This window comes from Coturnix japonica, chromosome 1 (assembly GCF_054131305.1).
Source record: "Coturnix japonica strain WE chromosome 1, WE-NBRP24, whole genome shotgun sequence".
Classification (NCBI taxonomy): Eukaryota; Metazoa; Chordata; class Aves; order Galliformes; family Phasianidae; genus Coturnix; species Coturnix japonica.
The window spans coordinates 25,655,496-25,680,352 of record NC_140663.1 but is presented as its reverse complement, the minus strand read 5'-3'; the positions used below and the strand labels follow the sequence as shown (position 1 = coordinate 25,680,352).

Sequence of the window (24,857 nt, the reverse complement as noted above, 5' to 3'; positions counted from 1 at the left end):
GATATTCCATAAGTGATTTGGCGGCAGTATATGCAGTCCTGTAACACCATGGCAACAGCTTCTGAGAGAGTTGCTTTATGCTCTTTCCTACTTCAAATTCTTAATTAGATGGTAAATCAGATGAGATCTTTACTGCTAGTGTAAACAGAACAAACAGTGAAATTTTAAAACCACATTTATTTTTAATACAAAATCTGTTGCACTATTACAGAAGTAAGCCTGTATGTTTACCCCCACATGCACAGATCATTCAGCATCTACAATTAAATAAAATTATATTCTCTTTTTTTTTTTTTTTACCAAAACCACTGGCAAATCTTACGAAATGTTCTCTTTGTGCTTTGTAGTCAGTGTTTGTATAATTCACTTCTTGTTTCGGTTCCCATTAAGAAAACTGGATCAATAGAAAGCTCAAAGGTGCGAAAGAAGCTTAAAACAGATACACTTGTGAGTACTTCAGCTGTACTTTACCTACAATATATACACGGATGCTGCAAGGTGTGCTATGATCTGAGGTAACGCACCGGCGAAAGCTCTGAATGGTTCAATTAGGAATCTGCAGTAAGAAAGCAGAACAGTTCTCTATTTTGTTGTCACAGCAAAAAACAAAACAAAACAAAACAAAAACAAAACAAAAAAAACCCCCAAAATAATATTGAAGTAGATGCCTTAAAATACCATGCACACCATGGGCTATAGTACTTCTTACACAGTACAACATAAGCGTTCTTGTTTTATTTGTTTGTAACACCTAGAAGCATATAGCACCTACATTTTAAGTGTATTTACAAATTCAACAAAATATCTACATATAAAAAGCTTACTTAAAATTAAACTTGATGCAAGTTATGAAAAACCAATTTATTGGCAAATGAAACTGAGCATTCCTTCAACCATAGGTTGTTATAAAATTTATATTTGGAGGTAAACACTTGATTGATATCGTATGTGAGAAAATAATTTTGTAACTGACAATGGTAAACCTTTACCACTAAACCATAGGAGCAGTTGTCAGACTGAATCGTGCAGTTGTGAGCTGCATCCCCCACACTGCTTCAGGGTGAAGATAATTCCAAAGCTGCCGCACTGGTTGAGCCGTGACACAGAGGGAAATGCACTCTTGCTGGTGTAGTTGGCTGCCTTGGTTTTTAACTCTTTGTTTTACAAGAGCTTATAGCTTGCTGTGTAAGGAAGTAAATTTACTTCTGGTTGCTTGACTACTTACTTTAAATAAATCTTCTAAGGCCATGAAAACCTGTTGTGCTGAAACTGGCTAGAAAGTGTTTTTTAATAAGGAAAAAAAACCCAAAAAAACAAAAAAACAAAAAAACACTCATATTCTCTAAGGTCCCTTCCAACCCGCACGAGACTATTACTATTACTATTACTATATTCTCATTTGTTTAACTTAAAACATGTGAAACGTCCCACTTTTCAGCACAACAGTTTCATAACACTGTTTTATTTTACACTTTTTAATTTATGGCAATGATAGTAGTCCGCTAATCACAGTTTACTGCACCAACTGATTTCATAGTACAGTGCATTATGGAATGCATATTGTATAAAGGCACTGAATGTATTTTGCCCTGTATTTTCTGGAATATTTTCTCTCATTTTAAAGTTTTTCTTTCAGTGACTGTACAAATTCCAAAATGCATTGCAATGCGTATCTTTTATACCCTAAAATCAATCCAACGCTTTTTGATGTAAAAAATAGAACACCGTACTGCTGTAATACTTGGTAGATTAAAAAGGCTATAAAGTAATAGGAGCAAAGAGCAGATAATAGGGCCTTATTAAGCATCAGCAAATGCAAGTGTCATACTAAAATCATTTAGCAATTATATACTGTACATACTGTTCCTAACTGTCTTGCAAAAAGACATATGAAAGCTAGACATTAAGTCACCAATTTCACAACAATGTCCACAAAGACATTGAAGTTCTATATAATACTACTATAACACTAACAATGAAAATGGAATTCATACCCAGGGATTTGGCTGAGGACTGCATAACAAACTGTCCAACCATGTTTTTATAGTGATCATGAGACTGTGAATTGTGTAGTATCTTTTTTTTCATGCATTATACCCTATTTTCAACAGGAAACAAAATTGTAAGTCAATGCTATTTTTTTTTTTCCTGTGTCAGTTCCTTTTTTAGAAAAGTAAGAAAATCCGAGTTCCAAACAAAGTTTGAATTTTTTACCTTGATTCATATTACCATCCCACTTGGTCATTATACCATTTAATTGTATGGACCAGCACGTTCTCATAGCATAAACACTTTGAGGTGAGGAGCTTTGTTACCTGCGTGTTCATCGTACAAGAAGGAGGATGTGCAAGTGCAAACAAACAGAAAACACAAGGGAATCGAGTTCTTTGATTACACAAATGAATTCATGGCATTTACAGGAGAAGGAGCCTCAGAACTTTCATTTCCTTCTGCAGGTTCTTTCTCTTTTTTACCGCTGTATTGTCCAATAAAGGAGCCATCCTCATTGAACTGGCCATTTACACCTTCTCCATAGTCAACTAAACTATCATCACTGTCTTCTTTTTTCACAGTTCTGTCTGATGGTGTCCGACTTCCTTTTTTTAGAGGTTTATGGTCCTCTGCATCACTGGAGACACAAACAAACAAATGAAAGGAATTAAGTGATGCACCGTTTTGTAAGGCAAAATCAGTAATGCATGCAGAGTTCATAAGAAGCATGTGTGCAGCTCTATAATCCTTCAGTAAATCTGAACACATTGTAGAGACAAATTGATATGATGCAATTGACATGAATGCATGGTGTAGTGATGGTTTAAACAGAGAATGTCTTCAGGGGAAGGTGGGTTTTTTGTGGCTGTTTTTATTTTTTTCACCGTGCATGACTTTTCAATGGTAAGATTTGTGCCCTTGGCTTGGAAGCAATTTAGATGCAACTGCAAGCATTAAAAAGGGGGTTGTAAAGTTACCAAAAAAAATTATTTGTTCTTCAAAGTAACAAGGTTCTGATGTGCTGTGAAGTTAGTCTGTTAAACTTCTTAATTTCTTTGACTCCTTCAACACGAATGAAGAATGAATTCGGTTAAATGGAATATACTGATTTTCTTTACTAGTACAAAGAAAATAACAGTGCTGCACTTCAAATAATTTGTTACACAATGCAGGCCAGACTTACAATTTTAATCTTACCTTTCAAGAGACCTACATATTCCATTAAAAGGGTGCAGAAGAAACAAATGAAAATAGCCTAAGAAGAAAAGCAAAGTCCATATCCTGATAGTGATCAGTATTTTATCAGAAATAAGTTGCTTTTAAAATTGCTAAAACGTTTACTGCATACAGGTAAATCAACAAGTTCAGCTTACACTAGCTAGAAATGAGCAGTTAAGAGCATGCTTAGGTTTTTTATTGCTTATGAGATCAATCTCCCTATCTCAATCCATAATCGAAAACATGTTCAGGCAATGATGAGGATGATTTGGAGCACAATGGGAAAAGGAAAGAAAGGCAGGGAAACAGGCAAGGAAAGAAAGGCAAGGATGAAAGATTTATTTAGCAGAATACTGCAGTCAGTGGAAAAGCTGCAGCACCATCAGCATCCCAAACAAATTTGTAGCGGTGACAAGCCTGCATTTTGTGAAACAGATGTAGCTGGGCTCTTTTCTTAATCCTCAACACTGCACTTCAGTCTCAAGAGGAAGATTTCAGCAGCAGCTCCAAACCATTTCCAACTGAAAAACACTATTGGCAGCTGCACTGCTGGGTGCAACTGCCTTAAACTTTGTCTTAAAAAAAACATTTGACTTTATACAGGTACCTAAGAGCAAATATTTTTTTTCTCCTTAATGACTTCCATCTAAAGGAAAATGTACAGAATATCGAGGAAATGAAAATACGTCAAATTCACATTTTTAGATTGAATATCTGTTCAGCAAACTATTTTAACTGTGTAATTCCTATAAACAAATACCTTAGATCGTCCAATAATGTATTTGCTTTCCTTTTTCTACTACCTCTGAGTATCCAGAAAAATCAAAACATTATAGCATAGACAAGGTCACAGATTATAGTGTTCACTGATCGATGCTCTATCGAGAAGTATTTCAGCAACCCACTACATCACTTTCCATCCAACTGATATTCCTTATCTCAACATCCTTTACTTTGGAAAACTCCAAGTTTTCACATTCTGAAAAAAGGACACCTCTAATATGCATGTAACATTTTATTATTATTATTATTTTAAGCATGCAGGAGATTTTCTGTGTATACACAGAAGTGGTAGGAACATTTACCTTATGAAAACCTTCATGTCAATATTAAACTGTACAGAGGCCAAATACACTTGACTGTACTGGCTTGACTTTGTTTTTTGTTATTGCTTGTACACGGCATTAGGATAAATATCTGATGATTGATCTTCTGTGCTCACTGCAAACATTTAGGTTATTAACACTTAAATGAATTCTGCTCCAAAATGTCAGTCATTCAGCAGCAAAGCGTAAATGTTTATGACACTGAAAACATGAGCAGATTACAAAGACAGATCATTTTGGAAGGCACTTGTATGTAAAAGGTTAAATAAAGAACAGACTGTTTATAAATTCTAAGTAAGTTCAAGTCTCCTAGTCAGAAAGCAAAGTATTTTCTTCAGTGCCCTCCTTTGAGGGCAACAGTCATTAAAACAGGCTATACAAAAAGCAATGAAGACTAGACCCTCACATTGAATGGTACCGGGTCCTACACCCAGAGAAAAATGACCTGCAGTGTTTAAAGACTTCTTAGTAATAGCATTTAGTAAAGAACATTGCTTCACAATTGCTTATGCAGTAATATGTAGGCATGAAAACAAATTAAAATGCATTTGCATCCTATCCAGCTGGACAAGAAACTGTAAATGTTCTAAAGCATGATCCTATCCAGTGTAATTCACTAGGCTGGAAGTATAAAGTAAGTAAATAATACACCATCACTGTACTAAAAATATCCACATTTCAGACATTTTTGTGTCTAATCCAATAAAAAGCTCAATTTTAATTTACATCTTTGATAAGTATATGTATGGAAACTTTCCCTATGTGTTGATCTTTGTTGGTTTTTTGTTTGTTTGTTTGGAAACAAAATTTATTTACAAACTAAACAATAAATAAATGATGACGCAGTTGGTTGCATTCTGTCTGTAATTTTTCTAGATATTAGTAAGGATACAGATTCTACTGTCTGTATAAAAACAAAGAAAACACAGATTTACCCAGGTGTGTACCTGCATGGAGGCGGGTGCTGGTATAAGAACACAGTTACAGCAGGTGTAAAATCAAGCCTGAACCTGGGGATTCTTTCCTCTTTAGCCAGAAAAGTCTAGAAAGAAGTACTCCCAAACTCTGGCATTGAAAAAAGAAGTGGGATTAACCAAGGTGCTTTCCTCTCCTTTTCAGGAAGAGGAAACATTGAATGGGGCCTTGATTCTTTGTCAAGCTGGATTAAAACTCTTGTATTAGATGAACACAGAGTTTTGGACGGAAAGGAAAGAAAGGGAGAATAAAAGAGAAAAGAAAGAGGAGAGAGAGAAAAAAAAGTGAAGACATCATCAACATTTTGGACAGCACTTTTGCAACCCCGGGTGTGCAAAACAGAGAAGGGACTCTGGAACTCTGGGGATTAGAATGGGTTTTCTGTGTGCTGCCAAGAGGCCAACTACAAAAGCCACTCAGTTGTCTTGTTATTAATATTGATGTCCAAAGAGTTATATGAAACTTTCAGCTTTAGACTATATAATATTGCAAAAACACTTTAAGGTCAGAAATGTTGATACAGAATCTGCAAGATTTTCTAATCTTGTTAATGACTTTTCATAAAATTAGACCAAAATGCAACCAGCATAGATCACTTCTTCTTTTAGTTTTTGTTTGTGGTTTTGCTTGCTGACTTTTAAACTAATCTAGTGCAATATTCTGAACTGAAACAGAAAGTACAAGTTGGGTTAACTGACGTTACAATGGAAAATTTAAGAACTATTTTGAAACGTGTCATGTATGCAGTGCTCACAGCTAACAATGAGACAAGAAGGCTGGAATGGAACTGGAGATGAGAATGTGACTGAATTTTGTCTTTAGATCAGAAGACCATGAAATGAAGATTTGTTGTCTTGTAGATATTTTCCACACTACTAGCTTTTTAAGGATGAAAGTTACTCAATAAACACTGAAATGCACCAGACATTTTGCCATGTACCAATATGTATCAGGCATTTCATGCCATTTCAACAAGAATTTGATAGCAAGGCAGAATCTAAAACTCTAAATACTTTTCTGAGATGATTACTAATACATATTTCTTTTCCCTCTTAGTTCTATGAAACATGCAGTAAATTTTCAGACAATGATTAAGAGAGATGAAGTACGGAGGTAAAAATAATGTATAAATGCAAAGTACAAACAATTTTTAACAAGTACTTCCATTTCACAAGGGCATGAGTTATTGAAAGAAATATGTACCTTGAAATCTCCTTTCTTCTTTCAACTTTTCAACTTTTCTTCCTTAGATATGGGTACATGCAGCAACCAGTCAGAATGGGGAAGACAGTATTACGATGCCTCTGCAGTCCAGCAGGCAACTAGTTCCCACTAAACTTTGCCACATTCATGGACATGCAAAACAACTCAATATATGGTTAGCAATATACTACTTTTCCTTATAGCACAGCTGTCAGATGAAAGGCAACACAAAACAAACAAAACGGGTAAAACATTCTGAGATACTGGATGCAGAAAGAGGATGATGATGAAGAAATCTGTTGGTAGTGAATTTCTTGTTTTGTGCCTTCAGGTCAACAGACCGGAAATATCTAAGTATAAGCACACAAATAAAGGCACAGAAGTACATTACACCAAGGCTTTGTTGTAGATTCCAGGACAAACTCTGATCCAATGCCTAATGGGCATCTGCTCACACTCCTTAACTGATAAGAGATCCTGAAGACTGTGCAGACTATACTTCTCCCTATACTCTTACACAAATAATTCAGATTTCAAAACTTCGTATTATTTCCAATCTACTTAAGACAAAGGCACATCTATCTTGGTTGTTTTTTTTTTTTTGTTGTTTTTTTTTTTGAGCAGATTTTCTTTAGCATGTCTGTAATCTTCAGTCATGACAGAAGATGAAAAAACGGAAGATTAAGTTCCTGGCCAAAGGCTGAAAGAGTTGTTAGCCTAAGAATTTGATCTACTCCTAGAAAAAAAGTTGTAAAGAAAAACAAGCTTGAGATCAATTTAATCAAACTTTCCTACCTTGCTATTTCAGGAGGAAAACTGTACAACGAAAAAACAAAGAACTGATTTAAAAAAGCAGGTGATGGCAGATGCTCAAGAATTAAATAAGAACCATCAAAGAAAGAATGCATGTGTGAATGAGGACACGGTAAGATCACTGCCAAATCCAATCAGACTACTCAGAGACAGGAATCCTCCAGAGGCAGTCTACTGACATCATCTCTAGTGCTAGAAAGGATCAACCTTATAACCACTGTGAGGCACAAATCATTGCTAGGTTCCCCTGGAAACAAACCTAGGCTGCAATAAAACAGCATAAAAAAATACTGTTGTATTTACAAACTATATCCTCATTGTTAGTAAATTTAGACAAAGCAGGAAGACTAATACATTATCTGTTGGCCTCACAATTCTCCATCAACCATTTCCAGAAAGTCTCCCAGAGCATAGCTAGGAATTTCTAGAAAAAATTACGTGTGTCAAAACGATGAAGAAAAAAGGCAAAGGAATTCAACAAAATGTGCAAATAGCCTGTGTAGGCACACTAGCAGTCCTGCTACTATATATGCCTTATCCTGTTTGATCTTCCTTTGAGGACAAATACACTGGGATATCATATAAGAAGAGATGCTAAAAGCTTTATTTTCATAAAGCTAAATAAGAAATGTATGCCTGAAAACTCTCCCCACCCATGAATCGATAGGTCTATAGATGCCATTTGTTCCTAATCTCTCTTGATTTATGACCCAGTACGGAAATTTGGGCTACAGTGACTGGAACAGGAGCTCTGTATAGTTTTTCTTTTAAATTTAAATAAACACATTTACAGCATTTGTTGTTCTTCTTGCATTTTCTTGGTGTAAACATTGTCCACTGTTTCTTTCCAAATGCGAAAACCACTGGGATTGTAGGGCAGTAATTCTAGAGGAACTGTGTATGCCACCGATCACAGGAACACTGTACATCCAGTCAATCTGTGACTCCAGAAACATTATTTTTTCCTCCATGAGATCAATATGGGAAAAAAAAAAAAAAAAAAAGAAGCTATTTTCTGTAGAAACTATGCTCTCAGAAGAAGAAACATCATTGAAGACTGCAACATTTCAAACAAGTCCAAGCCACTACAAGAATACTGGGGAATATTAGAAGCTGAATGTGCCAAAAACCTCCCTATAATATATATCTGCTTCTATAGGAAATCATAATTAGCTATTATTATTATGTATTATTAATTTAATAATACAAATCTTATTTTGAAATAATACATTTTCAAAGCATTGGCCTTACTTGCCCTGAAATACTGAAGTTTATTCAGCATAGATTTCCGTATTTTTCAGTTTCCCCAGTTCCTGAGAAAGAAAGATAATTTTAGCTGTTCTTAGAAAGTTCCTCTTGATGGTCTGGTGTCTCTTTGAAAACGAGATGTCCTTTCATAGCTGGCATGAAAAGACTGTGAGATCTTGTATTTTCCCTTTCCTCCTTTAAACTTTGGAGGAGAACGGAAGGAACTCTGAGACCTGTGAGGAGAAGAAAACGAATGGCCAAAAGAGCATTTTTTTTTCATTAGATGTAAGGACTGTTTGTGTTCTGCAAAGTCCTTCAGGATCTGGACCAAGGATTCACCAAATAGTTTGCCACCAGTGTATGGTAAAGAGAGCAGCTGATATCTGAGATCTAGTGATGAGGTCCAAGGACGCAGCCATATAGCTCTCCAGGCTACTGTGAGGCATGCCATATTTTTAACTGTGAGTCTAAGAGAATCCTCAGCTGCATCATGGATAAAATTAGCTGCAAGTTTACACAGTCTGTGCTTCCTCCGTATGGCACCAGATGGGACCCATTTTCTTTTGACTCTGGCTTGTTCTTCCTCCAGCCATACCAGTAATGCTTTAGAAGCATAAGTGCAGTAGATAGACACTCCAAGCTGGGCTGCTACCAGCTTGAAAGATCTTTTGATTTCTTCTTCAATCTTTCTATCAGTAAGATCTTTAGGGAGAGCATCTACGTTAGCAGGCAATGAAAGCACAGGATCAGCAGTAATCAATGGCCTGTCTACCTTAGGCAAGGTCCCCCACAAAGCAGCTTTATCCACTGGCAGAGGATACAACTTACGCAGGATTTCTGGGGCTTCGTGTTTTGCCTCAGGATTACCCCAAATCCTACAGATGAGATTTTCCACTGTTGAATGGATAGGAAGTGCATTATCTACCTTGCCTTCTTCAGATAAGATAGGCATTTCTTCTGAAGAGCTTTCACCTTTGGAAGTTTTCAGCTTTAACACTCTTTTAATGTGCTTGAACAGATAACTCTGATTTTCCATGCCAAACTTACGTATAGCATCTGGTCCTTCTTCGTCTTCTGTAGGGGATTCAGATGACACCTCCTCATCTTCAGGGGATGAATCAACTTCCAAAGCCTTGTAAGCATCAACTCTCTCCTTCCCAGAAGTTGCTTGATCTTTTAAACTGCCTATTTGATCAGACTCAAAAGTTTGGGAACTGCTCCCCACTGCCCCTAGAGGAACCACTGGAACTCCTGTAACTGGTATCCTGGGATGCTTTATTGAGTGGGACCTAGTTTGTGCCACAGAATTTATACTTTGTCTGGCTGCTGTGAGTGCATCCTTTAAGACAGTAGCTAGCTCAGGCAAAATTACAGCTTTCATTAATGAATTCTTTTCAGACTCAGAGAAATGAGTAGTAGCAGAAGGTCTTACCTTCCTGTGGTTGGAGCTCTGAGTGTCTTCTGAATCTGAGCTGTAGTCTGGGGTCTGGCTGAATCGGTGCAGGAGAGAAGAATGCTGCCTTGCCAGTGAGCCACAGATTGAGTTGCAGCTGAGGGGTTGGTGGAAAGGGGGTGGATGTTCTGCCTGAGAATTTGAGCCCTCATCCAAACCCATTATCTGTTGCTCAGAAGCATGACGTCTAGAGCCATGCCTGTACCTCTTTTCCTCTTGGCAGAGGGAAGCAGAGACAGAACTAGCCCTTCTAAGCTCTGCAGACTGCCTAGCTTTCCTCCTGGTGTAGGAGGTCTCTGATCTGATGTTCGAATATTGATCCCCTGACCTTTTGAAGAAGTCGGATCTGTCAGATCTCACAGACTTTGCTTTGGTAAAGACAGGGTCTGCTTCAGAAGAACTTGCACAGCTACCTTTTCTTTTCTTTTCCTTGTCCATTTTCTTTCCTGTCCAAGCAGACATGGACCTGAAGTGATGAAAAAAGTTCAAAATACTTGGACTTTTAAACCTTTCAAAAAACACATTTTTGTTCAAGGGAGACCCTATGCCTCTTGTCCTCATAAAAACACTGCATCGTGACCAATGCCATGTGAGACAGACAAACTGGGAACTGAGTGACTGCAGGGATGCTGGGCTGCAGAGAGGGTGCCAAAATATCTTCTGTAATCTGACTGGTTGCTGCTGCTGCCCTGTCTCTAAGGAAGAAAGAGGAAAGCCCAACATAGACTAATTACACAGAAATACATTTTAGAAAGGAATTTTTGCATGGTAAATAGGATGAGCACATGAACAAGTCTGAAAGCTAGGCATGCAAAGGTCCATTTTCACCAGACAAGTGGTATATAAATACAATCATTTAATAAAATACTATGTGGTTCTTTAGATTGACCTAAGTCTCTTCAACATGGAGACAAACTCAAACCCTGCTGCAGGTCACACATGAAAGTAGATTTCAATAATTTTAGTTTAGACCTACAAAAACATTTATTCAAATCACAGAATTTGTACAATTATGTACAAGGGCCAGTTTCTGCTGCTGAAAGTTCCAAGTACTGAAAAGCAGAGGAGTGATGAGAATGCAAACTGGACTGCGTAGGAAAATATATACAGTACTTATTTACATCTGCTTCCAAATGCTGTTTTATGCTACTGCTTTTATCAGCTAAATTTGATTAGCACATATACACTTAAAGCTGTAATAAAATGGTACACAAAAACGATTAACCTATGAACAGAACAGCATCGGTTTTAAAAAATAAATACAAGTAAGAACAAACAGAAACTGCTCTTTGATATTCAGAATTGGAAATCTAATGCAGTCAGATCCATATGCACATTTCTCTTACACAAGAAAGCTAAAGCAAGACAATTTTTCTTGGAAAAACTGGTGTTCTTTTTCTCCTTTGTGTGTAAGTGTGTGTAAGTTAAGAATTTTCAAAGTAATAAGGGGTTTTTTGCAATAATTTGTAACACAGGAATACAGTGTAAAGTGCATTACAGTACCTAAGTAAAATATAACAGCATAAACATATTTAGAAACTAAGAACATTACTTGAAAAATAGTGGTTCGAAAACACCAAATAATATGCTGTTATTTTATTTCATAATCTCTACTCCTGTGAATGGACTTGCTAAAGCACGCTTATTGTGATGTCAGGAGATTCAGCTACACTACTTTTAGAATGAAGGAAGAGAGTCAGGAATAAGAGCCGCGTTGCGTGCTTTGAAGCTGCTTTCTCTTTTTCTTGCACTGAAATACGTGGAAAGATCTGTTTTTCCCCATGGGACATTCCCTCATCTCCCTGTTTAACGTTGCTGCCTTGCTATTAGGTGTTACAATTAGTGGCATTTTAAATGCATTTGTTTTCCAGTCAGTGGAACACAAGACCATCGTTATGAAACTTCAATTAGAAACGTATTTTCAAAAGACATAACATCAAATGTACCCTAACTAAAAGGGTGAAGGCACACTGTATCTGATATTCTAAATACCTGAAACATGGGTTTATAAAAAAAGATTCCTCCCTTTGAGACAACTGTGTTTGAATCTGGATTTCAGCTTGCAACAGTGGCTTTTTCTAATTACTCTCAATTAGTTAATCTCAGAATTTTTTTCTTATAGCATAGTTGAAATGCTCTCTATAGTTCTACAGAACAACAGAAGCAGAATCTTTCTCAACACTGAAATAAAGTTAGTTTTGAAATTGCAAGTGTGATATTACCTAAAGTACACGTGATACAAAGAGTAAACAGAACAAACCACATCAGGTGCTCACCTGTATTCACCAAACGTTCCATCATCTTCCTTCATAGGCTGTATCTCTGGATCAGCATGTGCATCCTCCTTTTCCTTCACTGAAATGTTTGAAATAATATTTTTTATCATTAAAATGCAAGGCTAGAAACCTTTAAGACCTTAACTTCTCCAACTGATCAGATTTGCCTAGAATATGGTTTGAATAAAAATAATGTATTGAACTGAAGCCTTAGACTGCTATATGTCTTCTTCTGAAGGAAAAGATCTGTTAATTACAGAATTTTATCTTAATTCAAGTACAAAACACTGTGTCAATCTTGCACTAATAAAACTTCTCCTTTCTCACATTTTAATATAAGTATTTGTTTAAAAAAATACTGAAATATTTCATGTTCTAGTGTTATTAGCAGAGCCATTGTTTACTGAAATCTGAATATCCACATTCCATATTGCCTCTTGATATTTCTCCCATATTGACTGATGAAATTGAATAAAATTCACTTGTATTCACTGCTTGTCTCCTTCTGCTTCCATGTCACGCCCTAACAATGCAGTAAAGGTACTGGAGTAGTCTCTAGGAGATTTTAAACATCTTTTCAAAAATATTAATATTAGAAAAGAATAGGCTTGGTCTGTTCATTATTTCTTTTTCTTTCCTTTCTATGAAATGATCAAAAGCAAAGCAAAAACACATAAAACAGAACCAGAATTTAACACAGACTTATCTCTTGCACATCTCTGTTACAGTTTTCATTTACTAGTAAGAATGCTTATGTCTTGTGTTAATTTTTGCATGTAATTTGTCTGCATGCAACTATGTAGCACAGAAACCTGCCAGTATCTGAGAAGATAAGTATTTGCAGAAAACAAATTCCCATAAATTAAGATTGTTGTCAGAGTAAAATAAAATACTGGTCAAAAATTATATTCTTCATGGTTCTCTTTGTCTTTTCATTTCATTTCCTTTTTTTTTTTTTTTTAATATTTTTACTATTTTTATTATTATTATCATTATTATATTTATTTTGATACTTTTATTTTGATATTTTTATTACCGTGTTCAGCAAATACAGTTATATAATCCAATATATTATCTCTTATCTTTTATCTCGGTCATTTCCACACTTAATTTGTACATCATCAGTTTATACACTGTTAATTAAGATGGTATGAATCATTCCTCATGATAATTCATAACACCTTGAAATTAATCTGGCTGCTATAACTTCATATTAAAACAATTGACTACTTTTTAATAGCCATTCGTAATCTGAAGACATGCTAAAATTAAGGCAGTAAAAAGCTAATAAGAGTTTTAAATCAGCTCTTTCAATTGACTTAAAAGACTAAACTTGGGGTGTGCAGCTCTGGCAGGATGGCCAAGTATCCCAAAGAAAGCTCAACCCTCTGTTACTGTAGGGTAATAGAATCAGTCCTCTAAGGATGAGGGAGATACCTCTTCTTAGGGACAGAAGTTTTCTACCAGTAGGCAGATTCCTCCCAATGAGCCTACCAAACACTAGGACTGATTTCTCACAAATACAATGCAATTGTGTATAAATTAGCAGCAAATGTAACCTGATATCTGTCTTAAATGGATTGATCACCAGTAGATAAATTTTACTTTTATTGTTACATGTCATACCTGGATATTTGCCACCTTTATTTCTCCTTATGAAGCAAACAATCAGTAATATCAAGATAAGAAGTGCAACAGCACACATAAGTCCAATGAACCACCCTTGAGTAGCAATGTCTACCTGCCGACTTGCCATTGCTGGAGAACAAAAAAAAAACATTGTGAGAAGTTTACCTGCATTAAAATTCTATGTTAATTAAATTAAATAATAGTTGGTATACATCACTTATTAGTTAAGGAAAAAATAGTATTAAGAAAATCAGTGATATTTTATTTGATGAATATTTTTATTATTTAAAATGCTTACAAGGAAGAGCGCCCAGAACTTATTTTTTAATATATAAGAATTCTGCTGACCTTTTTCAACATTTAGACTTAGCAACTATTTTGCAAAACGTGTTCACATACTGTTTTGCTTTTCACAAATTTCAGACCTATTTTCAATCGTTTTATGTTAATTGAACTACTGAAATGAAATTGCAAATTGTAATTCACACAAACACTTAGAGTGCATTATTGGAATGAATAAAAAGACAATACTCATTACCTACTGCACACCTATTAGACAGAAACAGAAACATATGGGTCATTCAAGACCATAACATTCAATTTCAACTAAAAATCAACAATGAAGCATCCTTTAAAGCCTTATTAAGCATAATGTGTTCTTCCTCTCCTCAAATGTGTACAGCATCCTAAAATTTGTCACGATTGCCATAATTTAGCATTAGTGAGAACTTAACACAAGGCAATTGGGAAGCTTTTTCTCTACACTGTTTCTGTCCAAATGCTGATTCTATTTGGAAAACAATATAAACCATAAGGAAACACTACAGTCACAAGTGAGGAAAGAAATCATCTGTGGTTTGGAGGCTGGAACCTTCCAATTAATCTCTGACATAGTAGGAGGATTTTCTTGGATAACCTTGTTTTCTAGTCTCCTATTTGGAAATACACTGGCCAGTGACTGACCTTAGGATCTGCTGTTGGGATAAAGTGGGAAGGTTGAGAGAAGCAGGAAATGTGAGTTATGGACAGAAGAAGGTGAAGTAGATGGACATTCACTGAACCCTTACTAATTTATTCTTCTCCAAGCCTCAAACCCAACAGTTTGAAACTCTATGGATTGTCATCTCTGTCTTGAGAGACATAAACAAAGATCATCTTTCCACACGAATGAGGAAAGTCACATGCAAAGGTTTCCTATGCACAGCTCACATAGTATTTTGTTTCAGTATTATTTTTTTACTGACTTCGTGAATTAAAGCCAATTTTTTAAAGAACAATAGATCTCATCTTAGAAGACACTTTGCACTATGATCAGATTGTACTAGGGAGCTGGGCTTGATCCCTATGAGTCCCTTCCAATAGAGATGTTCTACAAAGACTTATTTGTTCAGTATCCCAGCTCCCATGGCACAAAAATTCACCCATATCCACTCAATAATATCCATGGGCTTGCTTCTTGTGAAGTGGAGGGCATAATGCACAGATAGCTTTAAAAACAGAAATGTGAAAGCCTTAGAATCCCATTTCCACCTCTCTGTGAGAAGATGTCTTTAAGAGAAAGCTCATAAGGACACATTACAGAGAGTCTGTTTTCAATGAAGCACTGACTGACCAAACTCACTGAACCACGAGTCCATGTGATACATATAGCACACACTCTCTTCTCCTTACAAACCATGGAAAATATGAACTGTTAAGAAGTCCATGCTTGATCCTTTGAGCAATACTGCATTCTTGCTTGGCAGATGAGCTGACAAGAGACTGTGCTGGACTGGCAAGCACACTAACAATAAAATATTACAATTACAGGTCAGAATTCAAGCCCATGTCTCAGTGTTTGTTAGTTAAGAGAGGCTAAGACAGCGAGCTTGGAAATATCAGCAACATATGGTCCCCGAGGGTCTTCCACAGGCTGAATGAAGACTGTAAGTACCCGAGTATTATTTTAACCATTTTTACATTAACATGTTTGAAAGTCATGTATATAGACATATACACACAGCCTTTGTATATATACATATTTATACCCTATATACTGTAAATATATAAATATCAATACAAAAGACAATCTTAAACAAAATGACAAAGGCAATCTTCCTCTGAATTGCAAATTGAAGTAATATAAATTTTGTTTTCTTACTGAGGTCAAAATTATTTGGAGTGTTTTACATATGCATTTATAATAAGGCATTAAAGGTTGTATAATAAATACTGTAGCAAAATGCGAAAGCACATTTAACATTCAAATGTAATAAAAAAAAAGCAACAAGCAAAACAACTCATGCATAAAAATATTTACGATAGATGGGAAAAAGCATAGATGAAAACTTACTTATGCAGCTTCCTGTACTCTTTAACTTACTGTATATCCAGTAAGAAAATGTTTCTGGACCTCAGAGCAACTTCAAAAATGGCACAGAATTTCCTATGAACTCTAAGAAACTATCTGCCACAGGCAGAAAGGCATTTAGTGCTGCTGAACTGATAATGCAGATGTGAATGCAGTACACTACTGGTATGCTTAAAAAGACAAAACATGCACTATGAAGGTGTTCTGTAGGAAAACTTACTAAAAAATTAAATGTGGCAATATGCCAAATATTGCAGTTGTTTTACTAATTAAGGAAGCATTCCATACTCCAATATTTTTCTTGCTATGTACTTAACTGTTTGCAATGTTTAAAAGTATGATCTAGATTAAAGATAGTGTGACATACATTTTTTCTTCAAGAAATCACACAGAATCACAGAATTATAGAGATGATCATTGAGTCCAATCTCCTGCTAAAGCAGGTTCCCTAGAGTAGGTGGCTTTTGAATACCTCCAGAGAAGAAGGTTCCACCACTTCTCTGGGCAGCCTGTTCTAGTGCTCTGCCAAAGTAAAGAAGTTCTTTCTTACGTTCACACGGAATTTCTTGTATGCCAGTTTGTGTCTGTTGCCACTGGGCACACTGAAAAGAGCCTGGCCCCATCTTCTTGATACCTTTCCATTCAATATTTATAAGCACTGATAACATACCCTCAGTCTTTTCCAAGTTGCACACCCCTCAGACTTCCCTCATAAGGGAGACTAAGTCCTTTTAATCATCTTTGTGAACCCCCTTTCTATGAGATCCCTGTCTTTCTTGAATTGAGGAGTCCAGAACTGGACACAGTACTCCAGGCCTCATCAGGTCAGAGTAGAGGAGAAGGTTCACCTCCCTCAAACCTGCAGGCCATGCCCTTTTTCATGCAGCCCAGGATACCACTGGCCTTCTCAGTCACAAGGATGCACTGCTGGCTCATAGTCAACCTATTGCTCACCAGGACATCCAGGTCCTTCTCTGCAGAGCAACTTTACAGCAGGTCAGCCCCTAACCTGTATTGATGCATGCAGTTATTCATCCCCAGGTTTAAGACTGCACTTGCCCTTGTTGAACTTCATAACACACCCCTCCACCCAACTCTCCTTCCTGTTCAGGTCTTGCTGAATGACAGCATAGCCTTCTGGTGTGTTAATCACTGCTCCCAGCTTTGCATTGTCAGCAACCTTGCTAAGGGTGCTGTAACTCTGTTCCTTCATCCACTTCATTGATTAAGATGTTGAACAAGAATGGACCTAGTACTGACTCTTGGGGATCACCACTAGCTATAGCCTACATAGAGGGCTCTCTAACTAGACTCTGCTGCAGACTGCAACCTACTGAACACTTTTAGTCAGCCAGTTCTCAGCTCATCTCACTGTCTACTCATCTATCCCATACTTACTGAACTAACCCACAAGGAAGTTTAGGGTGACAATGCCAAAAGACTTGCTGAAGTCAATGTAGATAACATACACTGCTCATCCCTCCAGTCTTGACATCATAGAAGATTAGATTGGTCAAGCATAGTTTCTCTTTGGTACATCCATACTGACTACTTCTGATAATCTTTTCTTCTTGCTATGTAAAACAGTAAATCAAGAATCACAAACAGTGCAGTATATGCATAAAACAATGTCTTTAAACTCCCTTTAAATCCCCTTCTTCCTTAGACATGAGCCAAGGTTCACTCACAGTTATGTACAGAATCCCTTATATACTAGTTCAGTATGACTTGTTCAAAAAGATGCTTCTGGGGAGGTTTCCATTCTGCTTGCTTTAAGTTACACTGCAGGCTCGATCCCTTCTTTACTGCTGCTTCAGGCTTTGTTTTTTGTGTATTTGCATAAAATTCTGCCCATTGCCATTTATACCAGTTGTTGTCCCTGGCACAAATAAACTCTCTGCTTAGCCCATACATATTTGTTTGGCACTATTATTCAGCACTGTATTTTCAAAGCTTTCCTGTAACATAATAAACTGTGAACAGAAATTGAACAAAACATAGCAAAAAAAAAAAAAAAAAAAAGTATATGATTTCAGAAAGCGTTCAAATTCAGACTGGTATATTCATTATTTACTTTGTTGACTCGTAATTATTACATATTGTTCAAACATATTGTCATATTTAAACTACTTTCTTAAATCATAACAGTCTGGAACTGGCGATGCTACAGTTAAATAACTGTGCATGGATCAAAATGCTTGGAATGAGCAGCAAATACAAATAAATAATAATAGCTGACCGAGAACATGCTGTGACGACAACATATTCAGCATTAACATAAAAAAAACTTCCCACAGAGCTTCTCCTCCAAGTGAAATGAACAAGCATTACTGATTTGCTTATGAATAAATTACCACTGCACTCCTCTTCAATGACTTCCACTATAATGATATGGAACTTAAGTAGTTTTACTGACTCACAAAACACAGTTTCCAAAATCAAAATATTTATAAAACTAGTATAAAATGGGAAAACAAAAATTTGTAAGTAAAAATCTCATAAGAGCAGTTTCAATTATATAAAACATCGAATTATTCACTTCTGATTAAACATTCATTTTAACTCTTTTTTTTTGGTATTAAATCTGATATGCAAATTGTTAGATTTAAAAGTATATAGTAATGTACACATTATTTAAATACAACAGTCTAGTAATATTAATTAGAAATAAATGGAATAGGTCATCTACAGTGCACAGCACACAGATGGAGTGTGAACAATATCTTGTCTCTAATATAAAGAGCAGAGAGTACAGTGAACTGAAAGGATGAAAACATTCATAATCTACATATGAAATGTGCTAGCACATATAGGAGTTTAAAAAACAATTCAATATTGCTCTAAAGAAAAGAACAAACAAAGATGCTAGCTACAACATGTCTTAGCTAGAAGCAGTTCAACGTTTCAGCATGTGGTCTATTGAAATTCTGACTATGATACAGAATTGGTACGGTGTGCCTCACCTGGACCTGTCTCAAACAGATCCTCTGAACTCCTAAAACCAGACAGGCCCTCAGCACCAACTCGGACTTTATATGCTGTTCCTGGTGTTAAACCCTTTAACACAAAGAAGCTTCGAGAACCATTTACAATTTCTTTTTTCCAATCTTCTTTGCCTACAAAAATTTTAGGAAAACAACATATTGGAATCTTAATTTTCTATGTGTTACTGAAAGTTTCTAGACATAATACTATAAACAGTTACTTGACTAAGCTATGGACTGGCTGACAAAAATTATGTCAGAAGGTAGTAAAACTGCATAAAATTATGACTTCAAATAATATATTGCATGCAATATATGAACTAAGACACTGTAAGTTAATTATGAAGCTATTTTAAACTTTTGTTCCACTGTACTATAGAAATATTTTCATTTATTTTCTTTAAAGGCCTATTGAACTTGCAATTATAAAGCACATTAAAATAGATTTTAATCATTTAATTAGATTACACTTCTGTAGCTTCAGTTAACATTTACTTTAGCACAGAAGTTTTATGCCGTATTCTGAACAGACCATACTTTCTGATCATTATCTTATTTTCCCAGTAGTCTTAGCTACTTCTTGGGGTAATATCCAGAAAGATGTATTTATATTCTTATTTTCAGATTGATCACCTTTAGTCGTAACTTCAGAAGGACAGAGTAATTGAATAGAAATATCTTGTTTTATTAGGCAATTATCTGTATTTCAATCGTTAGAAGCATTCTCAAAGATTAAAACCTATTTTATGCCAAGAAAAGCATGCAAGTTGGTAGATACCTTGTCTTAAGCTTTAATTTAACAAAGAAGACTGTTTTTATTGATTTTTTAAATTTTTTTATTTTTTTTCCTGAATTGGACATAACTTAGGAGAACAGTTACATCCCATTTTAATGTACAAATTCATACTTTCACACATCTAATTACTGCATCATAACCAATTTCAAGCAATCTCCTTTCTTAGAAGTTTGCGTTCACAATAATTTATAAGATAATACAAAGGAACAAAGGCTGATTTTCTGTCTAATCACCAAAAAAACTACTACATGTTGATATTATCTCTAATGAAAATTATTTGAGCTCCCGATCCAGTTAAAAAACAAAACAAAACACAAAAATTCTAAACATTTAGGAGCTATCTTTGATACTGGGTCCATTTAGGACCACTTAAAAATCTTTGAAAGTATATCTGAACACTTAACGTAATTTAATGAAATGACTTCTTACTGCCTGCTACACCATATTCAACATAAAAGTTGGCATGATCTGGTCCCTCATACTCCCAACTGATATTGGCATAGGTCTCAGCAGCAGCTGTTGTAACATTTCTGATCCTTGGATAAAGTGGTTGCACTGAATATACAATAGAAAAACAAAGCAGAATATGAAATTGTGACTTCATACATTAAAAATAAAAATAAAATATTTTAAGAAGTTACTATGCTGATTTATATCACATACAGGGAAAGTACAGTACACTTGTCATTGCTTCCATTATTGGAAATTAGCAACTAAATAGCATGCATGATAATTGAATCCTAGGTAGTTACTACACTGAAATTAGAAAGTAAAATCCATATACTCTTGTGAGCAGTACCAAACACTTTAAAATACCTAATTGCCAAAGTCTCAGAGAACACTATTTCTATTCACCAAGAAGAAAAATGCAGACAGTTGAAAAGCAGGAACATTGTCGGGGTAACAGGAAATGGTAGGAGAGAATGGAGGCAGGAAAGTGGCACACACCTCCCTTTACTCTGCTTGTCACAGAACTGACCATAAATGCCTCAACTGCAAACCCTTCATAGGACTTTTTCTTTATTGCATTGATAATGATAAGAAAGGAACACAATACCCTTATAGAAAGTTGGACGGACAGTATGCATGACTGGGGAGGTTGCAAAAAGGATTTCTGAGTATCCTTCACCATCAGAGGGAGTAGGAAAGAAAAAAATAAACAGTAAAAACACTTCACATCAGAAAGAAACATTTAAATAACACAGTAAAACCTTACCTGTTAAATGAATAACACATGCACACTTTACACTCATGCAGGATTTGATTAGTTTTACTTGTTAAAATATGAAATGGCTAAGTGATATGCACGTATTTGAAAACAAATGGAAGAATGATTGTGCTGAGACCCTCACTTTTATGGAACATTTCTAAAATCACCTTCCTTGCCATTAAGGATTCACTGCACCTTCAGACATCAAACCATTACATACTGGAAAGCAAATATCAAAATATTCTGGTGTGAAGGACTCAGTCACTGGAATGCTAATTCAAGAAGCTGTGCAGGTTAAAATACAGCATTTTATTGGACAAATAAAATAATAAAAGTACTATTGGACAATAGTACTCTGCACAGACACGTGCAAACCCCACATCTGTGAAAAGAAATATGTTTCTCTTCAGCATCTTCTAATTAGTCACATCTTTGCTTGTAACTTAATTTTTTTCTTTTCTAATTACACTCATTACAAAGGGACATAAGTATTTTCATTTGCATAATACCAATAAAAATATATTAAAATAGTTTAGTGCAAAACCAAAGGAGATGGTCCTCAGTGGCATGAAATTACTCTTCAATGAAAATGCCTTATTCTGTTTTCCACTAACATTTTGATCCTGCTAGATTATTTTTTTTTCCTATCAGAAACAGCATAAAAAAATAATTCTGAAAATACCATGAAACACTACAGAGAAAATCTTAGTCTCATGAAAGACAAAAGTGGCCGAATTCCAGTGACTTCATCTGTACCAGAAAATAAAACGTGCCCACTCTCAAGAAGTTGCTGCAAAGATTTTGTTCACATACTTAATTTGTTTTCTCTTGTTCGATTCCTCTGTTCAACTGATCTATTTTAACCCCACTATTTAATGCAAATATTTGCCAGCCTCTCTGAGTACTACTTCACTCCTGTAGTGAAATATGGCATTCAAGTAATTTCCAATGTTGAGAAAGGCATAGGCTCAAAGTAATGCTTACTCGTCCTTTCAAATTAGTACTAATGTGGGTTTTTTGTTGCTGTTATTGTTTCTTTATTTTGAAAGAGGTATTTAATCTTACAGCCTTCCTGAAACAGAGTTCATCCAAACAACACAGTTAACCTCGGACTGCAAACTTAATGGAATTTAGTAATTTGTGATAAGAGATAAGAAAGGATCTTAACAACAGAATAGATACTGTCTCTGAAGATTTAGTTTATCAGAAAAGTAAATTAAATAATCTCCCAGGTGATTAAACTTTAGGAAGTTTCACAGGATTCACTAGATTTCCTGGAAGAAATGGCTGATATGTGATAAAAACGCATGTGAGGACTCATCAAAATGGAAGAGCAATCAAGCAATGTGTCACAAAGAATTAATTGAAATGCACATACAAAGTGAAAACTAAACTCGAAGGATGTTCCCCTGACACAAACACACAAGAAAAGGTGAAGAAAAAGGGTGACAGATTCTTTCAGAAGCTGTAAGACAAGTACATAAGGGGTTTGCTTTTATTTGCTTTTTAACCTACAACTTTTAGAATAGGAAATTCAAGCCTTAGTATAACAAAAGGAGTGAATTCCATTTCTGGCACTGAGCGACAGGCATTAGTCACTTCTGAGGCTATTCAAGCCATTGCAGGCAGCTTCATACAGTGTAAGACATACAAAAGACAAAGAAGAAATGCACAAAATAGTTTCACTGATAAACCTCAAGCATGAATAGACTTCCTCTTAGGTCTACAAAGCTGAAGGTATCTGCAGGAATTTTTACATTGAAACAATCATTGTTTTCTCTACTCTAGTACCCATAGCGTAGGCATCTTTCATGGTATACTTATAAGAGGACAATACAGTAGTACTGTTTAGCAGTCTAAAATAAAAGAATCACCTGTATGTACCATGGAGCAGGCCACAGAGAGTGGCTTAAAAAGCCATACAAAAACACTGTAAATCATGTGAAGAGAAAAAAGAGCTTGAATTTGTTATGGAAAAATATAGAAACATGATGAGAAATGATTCAAAAAGGGAGATAAAACAGACAGCGGGCAGGGAAAATGAGTTAAACAACAGCATTTTTTATGGAACAAAGAAAATTGAGAAGATCCTATCTTCTAAACATACATCAGATATAAGCCCAGCTGAGAATGATTTCTAGCCTAGACTAAAGAATTACAAACTAGAGACTTAGAAGAAAAGTTTCAGACTCAGAGGCTCTACTTGTTTTCTTCCTTTCACAAAAGTATTTCAATCAGTAATTCTTGAGATGCAAAGTTCATATAAAGAAGGCAGACCAGACAGAAGCACCACATTAACAGGAAGCATTCATTTCAAAGAAAGTTCACTTTTGCTGCAGTTCAGGACTGCCAGTTATCAATGCCTGTGCGCACACAGAGCACAATAATTTGCTTTTAAGTTAAAGATGTGAACTGTACTAAAGAGAAACTGAAAAGTGAAACAAGAAGCCTTGCTAAATGTTGACACAAGCGTGTAATTACACGGTGAGACTCCCTACACTTTGGCAAACAACATAACGAGTCCCTCTGACTGCTCATGTTAACCAGCAGTTAACTCATGTTAACTTATTCTCTTTTCCTTCCTGCATAGTCCATTTATTTAAAATTTCTCATGGAAGATGGTGGGAAGGATTCCAGCTGCTTCTATTTTATATATTTTATAGCTAATCAGGTTCTTATTTCCTAATTTCCTCTCATACCTCATGTGTTGTTAGATGTAGATGCCAACTAACAGATGGCAACACCAATGGTCACTGCTTACGTAACACTTGGTATAATGTGTGGTGTTTTAGGCAGTTTTCAGACACACACTTAGAATAATTTACTAAAAAGATAAACAATCTTTCTTTGTAATGCCATAAATTGATTAAAAATGCCACACATAGTACTGCACTATTAACAAGGAAAAAAGGCAGCACAAACCTTATTGAGTATAAATTGTACAACACAGTAGCTTGCTTATTCACAATAAAATAATCTCTTTAATGATTTACTCATCTGAGCTTCTGCAATAGTGACACAAATCTCCTTGTTAAGTTTCCCTTTAGAGGAGAATAAAACTTCAGGCCTTGTAATTCACTAAGATCCCTGGGATTTTCTCTGTTTGATGCAATGACACTATTTGTCCAATAAACATTCTGATTAGGATGGTGCCTTCATTGCTAGGAGACAAATTCTTCTCTATATTGCCTCCCATTTGCTACAGTGTTATGTACTTATCTGTTCAGTAAATGAATCAGAAAAATTAAAATATTCCTTTATCCCATCTCTTATCTTTGACCTTTTTTCTTTTCTTCTGAAATCGTTATGTTAACTTATGGGGAAAAGGTAAAAGGGCTTGTTTTAAAACTTGCCAATCTAGAAAATACTTTAAAACACTTAACACTAGCACAGTCATTACAGTCAGATAAACTCAGATTAGACAAATGTTGAAAGGGGAGATGTAAGCAGTTTTGTTTGTTGTTTTTTTTCTTTTTAATGATAAATGACTACAGTGCAATAAAGGGCCCCGACTGTCTAGAAAGATTGCAAAAGACAGCAAATACATTTCAGGTCTACAGTAATATCCCTGAATCCTTAGAATTACTGTAGCATTATTTTCCAC

The 24,857-nt window shown here is 35.6% G+C and overlaps 1 protein-coding gene across 50 annotated transcripts in view; it reads right to left on the bottom strand.

The window, feature by feature from the left end:
- Positions 1–1,412: 1,412 nt before the first annotated feature.
- NRCAM (neuronal cell adhesion molecule) overlaps positions 1,413–24,857 on the bottom strand; it is a 133,567-nt gene continuing 110,122 nt past the window's right edge. For 15 of the 50 annotated variants that reach the window (XM_085534893.1, XM_085534587.1, XM_085534665.1 and 12 more), the window contains 7 exons: positions 21,101–21,166; positions 20,473–20,598; positions 19,227–19,379; positions 13,911–14,042; positions 12,285–12,363; positions 6,495–10,474; positions 1,413–2,629 (listed from right to left, as the gene is read on the bottom strand). In XM_085534893.1, coding sequence (XP_085391019.1) covers positions 8,650–10,474; positions 12,285–12,363; positions 13,911–14,042; positions 19,227–19,379; positions 20,473–20,598; positions 21,101–21,166 — 2,381 coding nt within the window. In that variant the 3' untranslated portion in view covers positions 1,413–2,629; positions 6,495–8,649. Of the gene's footprint in view, positions 2,630–3,189; positions 3,248–6,494; positions 10,475–12,284; positions 12,364–13,910; positions 14,043–19,226; positions 19,380–20,472; positions 20,599–21,100; positions 21,167–24,857 lie in introns of all 50 variants that reach the window. The other 35 variants (XM_085535381.1, XM_085535516.1, XM_085535456.1 and 32 more) reach the window with 9 other exon arrangements.